Genomic DNA, 14,459 nt, shown 5'->3' on the forward strand with positions numbered 1-14,459 from the left:
GCCCAGAAACCTATCGCATAACCCCTCATCGCGAGCTCATTCGACTATAATTGTCGCGGGGTGCAGACGGAGATTCAAAAGCCCGGGTTGTGCTATACCGAGGGACCCACTCGGAGAAAGACATGTCCGCGTGGCGAACCAGCCTGACTTGCATACAGCTCGGTCGAGAGACGACTTCCAGATCCTGCCCAAGCATTATTTTTGTAAATTAGGGTAGTAAATATTGGGAACTGTTAATCATTATTGCGGGGTTCAAAATTGAAAGTCAACGGGTATCCGCTCAGTGTGTATTTCCTCCAGCTTCAATGCTCACAACAAATATCAATCCAATTCGCAATTGAAATTGCCAAAAAGCACGAGACCACAATGTCAATTCCCCAAGAAGCAATATGCAACGTCTTGAATCATGTTCTACCCCGTATTGAACGCCATATTCAATGCCAGTCGCCAACCTCAACGACCCCACGACCCTTTATCCTAGGTCTGACGGGCCTCCAAGGCAGCGGGAAATCAACATGGACCGATGCACTCGTGAAAGAGCTAAGACAAAGCCACGGGTTCAACACAATAAATTTGTCACTCGATGACCTGTACCTTGACCACGACGATCTCGTCCAACTTCGCGACGCCAATCCATCCAACAAATTGGTCCAAACACGAGGCCAGCCGGGAACACATGATATGGCCCTTGCGCACTCTTTCTTCGAAAGCTTAAGCGCTGGCTCGGAGATACTTATTCCATCATTTGACAAGAGCAAATTCAACGGCGAGGGCGGGAGGACACCCAAAGAGACATGGTACCGCGTCCCAGCTGGAACAGCGATTGACGTTGTTGTTTTTGAAGGCTGGTGTGTTGGATTCCAACCGCTGGAGGAAACAGCTGTTCGACAACGGTGGGAGGAAGGATTACAGAGGCACACTACATTGGAATATCCAACGGAAACTCTGAAAGATCATGCCGTTGAACAGTTGCTGGATGCGAACACGCAGCTGCGTGGGTACTGCGATCTTTTCATGGGACCACAGCACTTCAATTTCCTCGTTCATTTGGATACCAATGACCTTGTCAATGTTTATCGGTGGCGGATGCAGCAGGAGCATGCTCTTCGCGCGCGGACGAATGAGAGTATGACAGATGAACAGGTTGTCCAGTTCGTGAAAGGGTACATGCCGGCTTATAAGCTGTATCTTGGCCAGTTGAGACAGGGCTTTTTCGATTTAAGCGTATCCGATGCCGAAAATAAGGGCCAGTTGCGAGTTGTTTTGGATCAGGATAGGACAGTAGTTGATATTGATTTGTATCAGTGAACGAATTGGAAGTGTTGGGAATATTGTTCGTGTAGAACTTGACTATTACACATATGCTTGTTATAAATTATGTATCAGAGATCACATGAAGTTATTGTGAATCATCCATGGGCCATCGGCCACACTCCATAAATCGTTCATAAGCATAGATGATGAAAATGGCAAAGAGTCTTGGCCAGCAAAACTCGGATTAAAGGCAGGGTTTGCGTCAGCCATGTTGCCAAAAACGAGCCCAGCTGAAGACTGTCCATTGAGATAGCCTTCGGCAGGGTCTAGAGCTTCAGCAAAGTTACCGATATTGTCAGACGGTGAGAAAACGGCAGAGTCGTAGTTTTCTGCGGGGCCAAAGCCTTGTGCAGGAGACCGAGTTGATGACTGAAACGGATGAATTAAGGTAGAGACTGTACGGCCTTGGCATCCATTCGATGCCAAAGTTTGTGGTCGAATTGGTGTGAGACCTGTATCGCCAACCTCATTATTTCCATCCTGAACCGGCAGCATTCGTGATATCCGTTTGCCCGTCGTCGATGGTGTAGCTTGGCCATGGGGTTGAGTTGGTCTCTCGGCGCCGTTAAATGTGGCAGTAGCTTTGTATTGATGCCCACTAGATTTATGTGTCTCGAAAGCAGATTCCATCCCTTTGATCGCCTCGATGCAGGTCTCTGGCCAGCTGCTACCTCGCAATGATAAGTTTTCCAAAATGGCAATCCCCATTCTCGCATACTTGAGAGCAGTCGGCGTGGGGAATTCCTCTTCCGACGCAGCATACATCAGAATGAGACAGGCCATCCAAGTTGACCATGTAAAGCATGGCCAGGAGAGCGGAGATTTCGGTTCAGAGGACATGTGTTTTCTCAATGCAGCAAGTATAGATCGAGAGGATCCAATACAAGTCTGCAAGGCGTTCTTATAATCCGCACTGGGCTTTTCAGACGCTAAAAGAGGTCGGTTCAGCGAGATGATAGCTTCGTGTCTCAGGATAATCAGGAGTAGCCGGTGATATGGCTGCAAGGTCGGCTCTTGCTCTAGACTAGCTTCTGTGGGCTCATCAATGGGGTTGACATCGTCATAAACTTCATTCCACCATTGCGCTAGTTCTCCAGTAACATGAGCCGCTTCAACCTGGCTGGCGTGACTGTGGAGAATGGATTTATTACGAAGTTCAACAATCAAGCCTCGAATCCGTGCAAATTTCGCAAGATGGCACAGTAAGCGCAATCTGCGATCGTCAGGGGATTTGACAGTTGTTGAAGAATGTCTCTCGACACCGGGGTAGCACACGTCGATGTCGTCATCCCGAATAGAGAGCGGAATGCCAAGGGCCTGGGAGAGATATCTTTCAAGGGAATAGATCGACCAGAATAATCGACAACGGACATCGGCTTCTTCATTGGTAAAGCAAGAAAAGCGTCTTGGGCAACGATGCAACCCGAGGTGGAATGCAGTGCGGGTGATGACACCCCCTACCCGCGAGGCGGCATTCAGGCGCAAAAGAGAAGTAAGTGCAAGTTGGGCGGTAAATGCTGCTTGTAGCAGTGGCAAGCTAGTTGGCTCTTCAAGGAGGCTTTGTACATCTTGCATCACATGTTGAATGGATCGAAATACCAAGATCGAAGGAACGGGACTGAGCTTCGACCCAGACGATGTTTTCTGTCGATTATCGCCGAGAGAAATAGACATGATCGAGCGGAGAATCATCATTTCTAGTCGGTTGACCGATTCTGTCCCTTTTTGACTGACTGTCTCTATAATTTTCAAGACTGTCGGTGCGTGGAGGCATGGAAAGATTGGATGCCAATTCTCGAAATAGCTGTGTGTCCACTTAACAAGATCGTCGAAAGCAAATGAGGTATTTGGTGCATAATTTAATTCTTCTCTCGCCCACAGCTCATCCGAGCTTTGAATGCTTCCTGAATTTTGCTGTAGCCGGTCGTCTTCCCCTGGCACCGAGGTTCTGTCACGGGCTCGTGTTTGGTCCAAGTCTGCTGAACGACGTGCGAAGGCATTGTAAACATGACGGATAAAATGGATTCCACTTGAACTCCCAAGGAAGGTCGCAGATCCGTCGTTTTGAGACTCTCTCATAAATCCAATTTCGCGAGGCGAGGGTCCTGAGGTACTCGCGCCAGACGTGCGCTTATGTCTCTTGGTTGCACGAGAAGAATATGGCCATTCAGACTCATTTTCCTCGAATCGCATGCTAGCAGGTGAAGCCGAAGCCATTATCGCTGTGATTTATGCATCACATATTTTGAAATTGAGATATTGAAAGTCAAGTTTCCTTGGAAGAAATCTGGCTCCAAACACGGTTGGGTATTACGTCAGCGGCAGGGGCCCTGCCATCACTAGATCTATAAAATTGACGAAAGTTTTTGTATCCAAGACTTATTATTCTATAAATATATTTTGATGAATACGCATTACAGTTTACTTTTATGAGTCTCATGCTCCCAAGGTTCTCTAAAAGGCACCCTTTCCAGGAGTGCTATCCCCTTTCAAAGCAGCACATCCCTGCTCGACATCTTCGGGTCGGAGCAACTGGGCATTGAAACCATCCTTGTAGGCAAGTCCAACCAGTGTTTTCTCTGTTGAATAGTAAGATATATGGAGCTTGGAAAAATCGATGGGAAACTTACCATTAGGATTGTATCGGGGCCATCCGAACTTAGTCAAGCCCTCGTGAGGATCACTTGCAAATGCAACCCAGGCGGAGGCCATGTACCGGGCAAATTCATTCTCCCGGTCACTGTTTGGAATTCCGCTGACTTTCTCTCCAGTTCCGAATACCATAGGCAGGTCTGCGCCGTGGTAGCTTCCACTGTTAGGATGCAGACGTAGGTTGTCCCAGTCGCCGAAGTAATGGGATTGCCAAACCGGAACGCCGTTATCAACTCGATATCTTGCGGACGCACCACTAGGGCAAGTAAAAGCCGCATCGTTAAACCTTTGCCATGCGCTATCACTGAGGGAGATATTTGCGTTAAACGCGCTGATGCGATAGTAGCCAGGTTCGTAATGATTGCTGTTGATTAAATATGGCTGCGGCATGTTAGCAACCCTTTTGAAGATGGACTCAACTATATGATGTTTACTTACCAGACGTGCGAATTTGCCTGCAGCAGATCTCTCGGCGTAGTTGTCAAACACGGTAACTCCGTCCACTGTCGGATGGAACACTGCCTGTGGAGTAGCCGGTGAAGGTGCTGGCGGGACCTTGCCGCCCGCCTTGACGACGTCCCTGTACGGCTTTTGGCGAACACACTTGACAACTTCTTCGGGGTCACTGGACTGGTCTCCACAGCCAAGAAGCTTGGAGGCAGTGTAAAAGTAACTGGCGGACTCTTTAGCAGTGTTGGGCACAAAGCTGAGCGACGTTCCGGAGTGCGAGATGAGACCGGAGACAAGGGGCTTGTCTGCCCAGGCTTGTGAGTAATAGTCAACGGCAGAGCCACCAGCAGACTGGCCAAAGATTGAGATGCGCTTTGGGTCTCCACCAAATTCGGCGATATTGCGATGGGCCCATTCCACTGCCATACGTTGATCAAGCAGTCCGACGTTTTGGGGAAGATTGGGTGCACCGGAGAAACCAAGGATATTCAATCGGTAGCTGATATTAATTAGTAATGATGTGTAAATTCCAGGGAATGAAGAGTACTGACTTGATGGTCACCACCACCACCTCATGCTCATCCGCCAAGGCTTGTCCATCATAGTATGGATTGTTGGCGCCGCCTCCTGTGAATCCTTCACAAAATGTCAATCATTTGAAAACAAAGAGCCGAGCTAAACATACGACCACCGTGAAACCATAGCAGGACTGGCTTCAACTTGGAGACTGTGGGACGGGTCCACACATTTAAGAAAAGGCAGTCTTCGCTCTGGGAAGTACCCAGAGCTTGGGTAAACGACTTGACGATCCTGCGAGCCTGTGGAGTAAAGCCGGGGTAATCCGGAACTGAGCCGGCATTTGCAGGGCAATCACTAATTCTGGTCAGATATCTGGATCATAATAATAAGGACATAATAGACGCACGGGCTCTGTTGGTGATACGGTTAGTGATACCACGGAACGAAGGGGCGGATCTTACATAGGCAGTTGCGTGAATGGTGCCATTGGAATTATATGGCACTGGAGCCGCAAATCGAAGATCTCCAATCGGTGGCGAAGCATAGGGTATGCCCAAGTACTCAGAGACCGCAGGCCTGTGAGGCGCAGCGTGCCCCTCAACCCGCCCACTGCTGGTCTCTACGGAGGCACCAATATGCATTTCTGGGTGATCTAAACATTTCTGTCCCCAGATTGCAGGGAGGCACGTAGCCAGCAAGACTGTGCATCCAATTGGCTTCCAACCCGCTTTCATCTTTGAGATGGTCAACGAGAATTAGGGAAAAGGGGCAAGGCTGCGGGAGCTCAGAGACATATAACTTTCGCGTATGTCACAGTGGGACAATCTATATTGTCATCAGGGGTACCGAACGTTTGGCGTTCGCTTATATTTAGTCGCGATGGGATCGCCGGTCGTTGTTTATGTTGTACAACATAAATTGGGTGAGCGGGGGTGCAGGGGTGCAGGGGGCCGTAAGAATGATTGGCAACCAATGCGGAAGTTTGACCTGACGATCTTCTTGTAGACCTGCTAGATGAAGCGCTATTTGTCATTTGGTATACATAATATAAGTACAATGCATATTGTGTATTAGATCCTGGTTTACCAAGATATCTCTTGTCAAGTGATATCGTCAGATTCATAGGGTTATCCACATACTATTTCGATATCCCTGCGAGCCATGTGGAGTTTGAATATTATAGATAAAACAATTCGTACACCAACATGGGTTCTTTACAAAGTCCTTGGCTCATAGCGTCTTTTTGCGTATTTACAAATCCAATGCATTGTTTTCTTGTGAATGGATCGGTTAGGGCCCCAGCAAAATACTCGATCTACATCGTACATGTTCATAAACCACTACGTAAAAACCTCTTATAGTACATAGAAATACTCTCTATAATAGCGTTTCTCCAACTCCTGCCAAATTTGGGCTACGATATAGTTTTTGATTCGCTCCAGGCCTGAGACTATGAATATGAATGCTGTACATAATTATATTACTCCTACCTCAATATCGCCCACTCTAAATTCATATGTTTTTCTTATTATACCTAGTTGAGGGCCAAGACCATCGATATATTTAAGCGAAGATTTGTCTTGAGCCTCGTGGGGCATCTTGAATCGGACAATATGATCATCGGGCGCCACCACAGCCCCGAGTTATCATAAACAATCATGCTTGTTTCTCCCTTTCGTGGGTTTGTACTAGCGAACTGAGCGTGCCATGCTCTACGAAATTGGATCGAGCACACCTGATATGCCCAATCGGGGGTTTCCGCTATGAATATGTAGTTAGTGCTGTGATGGTAATTCTGGCAGGTTCCTTCGTCCTGTCTAGAGTGGCTATTCGATTCCATAAGAGTCATGTATGGTCAGATGATTGGATGATTTTAGCATCGCTGGTGGGTGGTTGTCGAATCATTGGGGACTGGAACCGAGACATTGACACATGGCAGATATGCTCAATTGTTCTCACGGTCACTGAGTGCTCTGGTAGGTTACGCCCTCATCGATGTTAGTTCGCGGAACTGTTATTCACTCAAAACTAGCGGTCAACTACGGAAAACACTCTAAAGACCTCACACAGAATGATCGAGTGGCTGCACTTAAGTGGTTCTTTGGCGCCCAGATCATATACAAGACTGTTATTACTATGACTATGCCTTCGCGCCTCTTTCGGTAGATTTCTATTATGGGCTGGGGCTGATCAGTGTTTGGGGCCTGGCATATGTCTTCCCCACTATCTTCCAATGCAAGCCCATCGCTTCATTCCGGGATATACTATCAAAAACCCACAATGTCTGAATAAAGAGGGAATGTGGATGTCTTGTTCGATAATTAACATTATATTTGACGTCCTCATTCTCGCTCTGCCTATATACCCATTGAGTTAGCTACGGCTGCGGTAGGCGAAGAAGATAGTTCTCTCGTCGTCTTCGCAATGGGAGGATTGTAAGTGCTTGTCGTTTTCCATATCTCCGACCAACTGCTCATACATCTAGTGTCTGTACCACAACAATCATGCGCCATCGCGACCAATTCGCAGAGATTTTGAATGATATGGCGATGTATTTCACTCAATAAAATAAAAATAAAAGCAAAATCAATACATATTTTTATCTTTGTTAGTATTGCCTTCCTGCATTTACATGATAGGCCAAAATATGGTGAGCATCACGTGCCTGCCAATTATGCCCGGAGGTTTCTTACTCCGAAACTTTCACCAAGCAGCATCACCTGGACATGCACCCGTGGAGATGACCTTGGTAACCTGATATCTTGCATATCTTCCGGGGTTCCACCGCGTTCTGCATTGTATAAACCTGTAATCAACAAATGGCGCAATTGCGATCGAAGCGAAAGGCACCTGGTGCCACCATGCCAGGTGTGACCAGAATACTCCACATAAAAAGCATAGATCGACTGACTCGAGATGCTATCAGAAGAGAACTTGAATCCAATTTCCTGTGAGCTATGCAGACAGCGCAAATGCAAAGTATGTTACTCTTTTGTAAAGAACAGCAAGACAAGTGCTGACCAATAGAATAGTGTGATCGCAGGCTGTAAGATCAAAAACGTTGTCACCGTTTAATTCGATAGCTGGTCTGATTCTAATCGTTTGCATCTCGTTAAGTCCGTTCTGTTCTCAATGCGCAGGGGAAGCATCGAAATGCATCTACCCCGAGAGTGGTAAAAGGCAAGTACCCAGGCCTACATAGATGCAGGTACCCGCGGGGAGCTAACTCATTGGCCCAGAGGCTTACCGTTGGGATACTTGAACCAATTGGAACAGAGGCTGGCAGAGACCGAGTCAGCGCTTTATGGGGCTTTGATGACCATTCGTTCAATGGGACAATCAACAGCAGTACAAACCATAGCAAAGACGGATATTTCTCTCAAGCACAAGGCAGCTCGCATGGCAGAGTGGTCTCAGCTGCCCCTTCGAGAATGGCCCGACATGGAGCGTTGGCTGACGGTCATGTCGGACCGGTATACCATTGAGCAGCCAAGTGACGGGGTTTCAGACACATCGGGACGTGGCTATGCGATTCCTATGACTCCTACTCACGATAAATCGCAGAACTTGGGAGATCAGCCTCATTCTGGATTAGTCTCATCTGCATGGCAACCCCGAGACAATAGGGTCAGTTCGGGAAGTCCATACGATGCTCATCAGCCCCACCCCGGGGTGATGGCTTCGCCGGTTTATTTTGGACACCAAGTCGCGGTGGAACCCGAACCCATGCCGTCCCCAGGTAGTTCCCGAGACGCAATAACTGGCGTCGAAGATGCTGGTGGTGTTTCGGTGGATGCAAATGCATCTGCAAGAGCTGAGGTGGAGACGGGGCGGTCGAGCAAAGCTGAGGAGCTGTCACACAATAACCCGAGTCTTTACTTTTAGATCGACGTGTTTCAAACACGCACCCCGTATAATCACACAATAATATGGAAGTCTCACATCTTTCCTCATGGAGCCTGGGGTCCTTATCTGTAACGGGCTAAGTCCGTGATGCCTGAGGCTTACATTTTGTAGTCACCACATCGCGTGTTGTCTGGAACCTCTCCCAAGGAGTCAAAACACCAGAATGGCTTTATCGAGTGAAAATAACGACAAGTTCAAACGCAGCAGCGTAGAGCATGTTACAATATATGCACAATAATACATCGCATATAACGTGGTAAGACCTTAGCGGGGTTCACTCCACTCCACACAATTTTCACGGTGGAGTCTGAGATGAAGGGTTTGAAGACTTTAAACACCAATACTCCACCGAATCCACCAGTCCACTCAGATAACGAGCAGCACACACCATCTGGGTGATCTGGAAGTTTTCCAACCCTCCGGATTCGATCAGCTGCAGGCAAGCGCTAACAATCAAGATCCCTTGACCTGAGTCCTTCCATTTGAACCCTATGATTGGACCTCCATTTAGCTGAATTTGAGTCAAACAGGTCACGGAGCACGGACTACATTGAGCATGGAACGGGATACAAGTGGTTGGTGAAACGCCCGTGCCTTCAGACTAAGAGCCCGGACCTGCATCCGTTTCAATTAGATTATTCTTGGGGGTATTATCGCATCACGCTGTACGGTCAGTCTCTACGAGGGATGATATATTATTCACGTGAACTTGCAGACTTCAAGGGTGTTTGATATGGAATGACAGCGCAGATGGAACACGTCGGACACGTACACGTTGACCTGCCCGATGACCCCTCCATACCCAGGCACATATCCGACCCGTGGACAGGCACCCTAGAAGATGACCCTGGAGGATGGGGCTGGAATCAATTTGATACGGGAGTACCTGTACCCCTTCAAGATTCTAGAATAAATAATGGGCGTAATTCATATACCGTGGAAAGAGGCAAATGTTAAAAGTTTGGATGAACCACTCTTGAAGAACAGGCCCTAATTACTAGCCAATATTCTCGACTGTGAATTATTGGGCTCCGTCCACAACCTTTGGGTTGTCCTGCTACTGGTCAAAGGTCAACTTGGTCCAAACGCTGGTGTAGCGCCCACCCGTAAGGGACACACCCCCCTTCTCTCTTTCTTCATCCAACCTCCTTGGGATTGTGTGTGTCTTTGTTCCTTCATTCTCTCCTTATTTTTCTATTCTTTTAAGTCCTAGATACAAAGTGATCTGAGATCCTGGACTCCTTTTATTCTTTTATTTTATTCACCTCTTACGCCACCATTCCTTGACAAAAGAGACCTGTTATTCCCCTCTAGATTTTGCTGCGCAAAATCAAAAAGAGGACTCGACATTCATTTTGTGCATTACAATAGAATTTGAAATTCTAAACACAACGATCTGAACGATCTGATACTGGACATTCCAGTTGATCTTGCATTCTTTCCGCGATCGTCTTACCACGCGAGATTCAAATACGGATTCGATCGCAAAGCGCGACCAGATACCAAAAAGAAAAAACAAAATCTTACGCATTGCATGTGTAAAGTTATAAATCAATTCCCGACCGCGTCGAAACGCACCGTTGTCATATTTTGAACTTGACCAAATCTCCGAATCCACCATGTCGAACCTCACAAGAGCATTCACCCGGCGCAATAAACGCCCAGAAGTGTCCGCACCCATGCCGTATCGTGGTGAAGGGCATGTGCGACTCAACTCGGCAAGTATAAAGCGCAGCAATATTTCTGGACCGGTTCAGCTCTTGTCCACAACCAACATGCTAGCCTACAACGCACCCGATATCAACCCAATGAGTGGTTCTTCATCTGCCTCATCACTAGGATCGCGCGACGACTCCGACATGGCCTTCTCCCCACAAAGCTACGCGTCTTCAATGTCCTCGCCCGACGTCTCTCCTCACGAGAGCTCTCCCATTGACGCAAACCCATTGACGTCGTATTTCCCAAAGCGCACGGTCACGGTGACAAGCCACCCTCGCTCATCCACGTCCTCGTCAACTACAGATGCTCCGCTGGTGCCCAAGCGGGCTCTGTCCCACACCAAGCGGTCACACCAGGAGCTCGCTCACAAGCGCTCGGTCTCTAGGATGTCCCCACCTCCGCTGAACGCATCGCGCAGCACACCGGCTATTCGTGCATCACAGGATTTCTTCCAGTCTGAGCCGCATCCATTCGGAAAAGAGCTAGAGCAGGTGAACGAGGTTGTGGAGGAATTCGGGGGCCTCAATATGCTCGATGACGAAGAGCGGATTCTCTATGCCAAGGGGCTCAAGAAGTTCTCTGTCGAAGATTATCTTGTGGAAGTTGAAGAACTGTACGGCAGCATTTTCGAGGACACACATGGACCTATGACCACGTCTTGGTTCTAACATAATTGCTGCCTCCTACCCCGGTTGACCCGGGGTGATCAACGACACGAGATTGCGGACTTGCAAAGACTGAATATTCCTTTGCTTAGCCCGCCACGACGACCAACTCTTATTCTTTCTTTTACGACTATTGCCCCTTGTTTTACACGATACCATGGGAGGACCTTCTGTTCCCGCGCTCAATCTTGATTTTTGAATTCATTCCTGCCATTCCATCCCTTTCTTCCCGTAATAGACGGTCTCTTTATTGTCATTCATTTATGTATCAGTTGGGGTCAACCGCTTCATACGATCCTTTCATGCGGCCTACAAAGTCTTTGTGAGGATTCTGGGGTCTTTTCAGGGAACTTTTTGGGAGTCTCATATGGAGTCTCATTGATGTTTCATTTGGAGTCTCAAATATACCTGAAATATATTCCAATAGACACGTTCAAAAGCGCCTTCAGAGTCGAACACAGCAAGATAGATGTTAGAGGATGATGTATAAAATGTGTCAATGAGAGCATGATGACATAAGTCAATATTACCCAATTAGGCATAGTGTAGGGCTCACCGACACGGTCACGGGTGCTCCGCTGGGCTCCACAAGTGACCGAAGGAAAAGAAGGAAAAATTTCGCTTTGCTTTGCTTTGGATCCAGCAACTCGACCATTCTGTCTGCATCCGATTTTATCTATCTCAAACAACTGGACTCCCACGGATGCAGACAGACTGTTGCCCTTTTCTCCCATTCCAATCTGTAGCATAAGCCCCAAGATCTCGACGTGAAAAGTGTCGTGTGCTTGGACCAGTCCTTGATAAGCTTCGACATTGAATCGAGAGTCAACTGGATTTGATTTCTGCCAGAGTGCAGAGAAGCAAATGTCGACACTTGTTTCTGCCTAGAACCTGACACCCCTTCTTCCTCACTTTCGGCCATGGTCTCCCTTGCCACGACTTCACGCAAACCGGCGCTACCGGCCACACCTACGATATCTCGATCCAAAATGCTTCCGACTTCCTCTCCAGTCCCGATACTCAAAACCTCGAAACCTCCTCCCATGGTCGCCGGCTCGAAACGCAAAATGAGCGAAATGGACCTCCCCCTCTCCCCGTCCTCATCCCAGGCAGATGACACGACGGAAGCCATTCCCCCCACCAAAAAGCGAGCCCGCGTGCAGTTCGATCAAGATGTGAAAATACATGATATATCGTCGGAGAAGAGCCTGGCAGTCGTTCGGGAGGAGGTCCGCGGGGCTATCCACCGACATGTCTCGATGTCAGAAAGCGAGGGCTACGACCGAATTAAGGGAATGTTTTCTGCCGACCCAACAAAGCAAGGCGATGACAGCCTGCTTGCATATGAATCACCAACACACACATCTTTGAGGAACCACCTTCTTGGTCTGATCTCCCATGTCGCCGCCTTAGACCGCTCCTGCAGCGGGTTGGTCCATGCCATAATCAACAGCCAGTGGCTCGGACGGGACGAATCCTACGTGAAGCTGTACATCCGGTTCCTGGGCAACCTTGCCGCCGCACAGGGTACCTTCCTCGGTCCTGTCTTGAAGATGTTGGCCACAAATTTCGGGTCCATCCCTCGAGGACTCGGTCGACTGCCTGGTTACGCCGTTGTGTCACCATCCGAAATGCACACTCGAGTCCATATGGCAATGCGCCATGTACTGCGGCTCATCCCGGCCGGTAGTGGATCTCTCTCCCCGATTCTGTCTACCCAGTTTCCCTTCGACTCAGACTCAGCTAGCGCGAACATCGCCTACACCCGCAATCTCATCCAAATCATCACCTACGCCCCAGAGCTTCAGTCCGATATTCTGGCTCTTATCACCGAAAAGCTTGTCAAGGTCGACGTCGAAATCCAGGTTGATATGGAGGACTTTGAAGATGATGTCGGCGATGAAATCTTGCACGAGATTGATGATGAGGAAGATGATGATGCCTCGGTTGCCAGCGATGAATCGGAAGATGACGACACCAGGGGGGCCAAGAAGATCAAGGACAACATTCTCAAAGTAGATGGGATGATTGATATTCTCTTTGAATACTTTTCGCCCCCGTTCACTTCGGGCACCCTGGATGACCAGGAGAATGCGTTAGATCTGCTCCTCAGCCACTTCCAAACGATCATCCTTCCTACATACCGATCCCGTCACTCACAGTTCCTCTTGTTCCATTTCTCCCAGGTCTCGCCCGTGCTCGTCGACCGCTTCGCGTCCACATTTGTGCAGCTTATCTTCAACAAGCTGCAGCCCGGCATCCTGCGCCAGTCAGCAGCCGCATACCTAGCCAGCTTTGTTGCACGTGGTGCCCATATCTCTGGAGAAGTGGTTCGCGACGTCTTCGATCTCCTCCTCACACACCTCAACAGCCTACGTATGGACTATGAGGACAGCTGCCGCGGTCCCGATCTTCGTCGCTACGGACCTTTCTACTCCACCGCACAGGCCCTGCTGTACATCTTCTGTTTCCGATGGCGCGATCTGACAACCGCTGCCGCTGATGGTGATACCCCGGACCAGGTGGACGAGCTGGAGCCGGGCCAGATCATATTCCCTCCCAACATCAAAGAATTCCTTCACAAATGTATCTATTCGCGACTGAACCCGCTCAAGGTCTGCTCTCCGGCGATCGTCGCCGAGTTCGCCCGCATCGCCCACCACTTCCAATTCCTATACATCTACCCTCTCCTCGAGACCAACAAGCGCATTCGCGTCACTGCCTTCAGAAACATCTCCAATCTCTCAGACCCTCGCTTCAGCCACGTCGGCCGCGAGATCCGCGCCGGCGATAACATCGGCTATCAACTGGATGCATACTTTCCCTTCGATCCCTACCAACTTCCTCGCAGCCGTCGCTGGCTGGAAGGCGATTATGTCGAGTGGCGCGGTATTCCAGGTCTCGACGACGCCAACGAGTCAGACAGCGGAGCTGACGAGTCCGATGATGAATCCGGCGATGATATCACCGAGACTGATGAGGAGTGAATTGGACACGATCTCTCTTTCTCGAATCAGGACTTAATGTTTGGCTCGATTTTTTTGTTACTTCAGCGTGGCGTCCGGGATTTCCACCAATATTTGCGATCTTTTGATCTTGTTTTTTTTTTTTTCACAAAAAGTTCCCGATACCTTATGACTGATGATATCGTTCTTCTTGAGCGTGCACAGAACTATCCGGTGGAATCCCTGGGAATTCCCTGTCTCGAGTACTACCATAGTGCTGATGAATCTA

At 48.7% G+C, this 14,459-nt stretch overlaps 6 protein-coding genes across 6 annotated transcripts; 4 read left to right on the forward strand and 2 right to left on the reverse strand.

Moving 5' to 3' along the window:
* Nucleotides 1-366: 366 nt before the first annotated feature.
* Nucleotides 367-1,308, forward strand: N7471_011503 (uncharacterized protein; the record flags this gene model as incomplete). The annotated part of the gene is made up of 1 exon (XM_057284222.1): nt 367-1,308. The coding sequence occupies one exon, from the start codon at nt 367-369 to the stop codon at nt 1,306-1,308; it is 942 nt and encodes a 313-aa protein (XP_057130488.1).
* An 81-nt stretch (nt 1,309-1,389) lies between these two features.
* On the reverse strand, nt 1,390-3,531 carry N7471_011504 (CeGAL family transcription factor; the record flags this gene model as incomplete). The annotated part of the gene is made up of 1 exon (XM_057284223.1): nt 1,390-3,531. One exon carries the CDS (start codon nt 3,529-3,531, stop codon nt 1,390-1,392), a length of 2,142 nt encoding a protein of 713 aa, XP_057130489.1.
* Nucleotides 3,532-3,768: 237 nt separating this feature from the next.
* On the reverse strand, nt 3,769-5,576 carry N7471_011505 (uncharacterized protein; the record flags this gene model as incomplete). Its single annotated transcript, XM_057284224.1, has 7 exons — nt 3,769-3,893; nt 3,945-4,347; nt 4,405-4,915; nt 4,968-5,052; nt 5,102-5,289; nt 5,342-5,346; nt 5,397-5,576. 7 exons carry the CDS (start codon nt 5,574-5,576, stop codon nt 3,769-3,771), a joined length of 1,497 nt encoding a protein of 498 aa, XP_057130490.1.
* A 2,275-nt stretch (nt 5,577-7,851) lies between these two features.
* On the forward strand, nt 7,852-8,820 carry N7471_011506 (Zn(II)2Cys6 transcription factor domain-containing protein; the record flags this gene model as incomplete). Its single annotated transcript, XM_057284225.1, has 4 exons — nt 7,852-7,914; nt 7,968-7,981; nt 8,053-8,115; nt 8,175-8,820. The coding sequence occupies 4 exons, from the start codon at nt 7,852-7,854 to the stop codon at nt 8,818-8,820; spliced, it is 786 nt and encodes a 261-aa protein (XP_057130491.1).
* Nucleotides 8,821-10,460: 1,640 nt separating this feature from the next.
* Nucleotides 10,461-11,228, forward strand: N7471_011507 (uncharacterized protein; the record flags this gene model as incomplete). Its single annotated transcript, XM_057284226.1, has 1 exon — nt 10,461-11,228. The coding sequence occupies one exon, from the start codon at nt 10,461-10,463 to the stop codon at nt 11,226-11,228; it is 768 nt and encodes a 255-aa protein (XP_057130492.1).
* A 986-nt stretch (nt 11,229-12,214) lies between these two features.
* Nucleotides 12,215-14,212, forward strand: N7471_011508 (rDNA-binding RNA polymerase I transcriptional factor; the record flags this gene model as incomplete). The annotated part of the gene is made up of 1 exon (XM_057284227.1): nt 12,215-14,212. One exon carries the CDS (start codon nt 12,215-12,217, stop codon nt 14,210-14,212), a length of 1,998 nt encoding a protein of 665 aa, XP_057130493.1.
* Nucleotides 14,213-14,459: the final 247 nt, after the last annotated feature.

The sequence above is a fragment of the Penicillium samsonianum genome, assembly GCF_028829775.1.
Source record: "Penicillium samsonianum strain IBT 33392 chromosome Unknown utg000007l_segment0_segment0, whole genome shotgun sequence".
In the NCBI taxonomy this organism is placed as follows: Eukaryota; Fungi; Ascomycota; class Eurotiomycetes; order Eurotiales; family Aspergillaceae; genus Penicillium; species Penicillium samsonianum.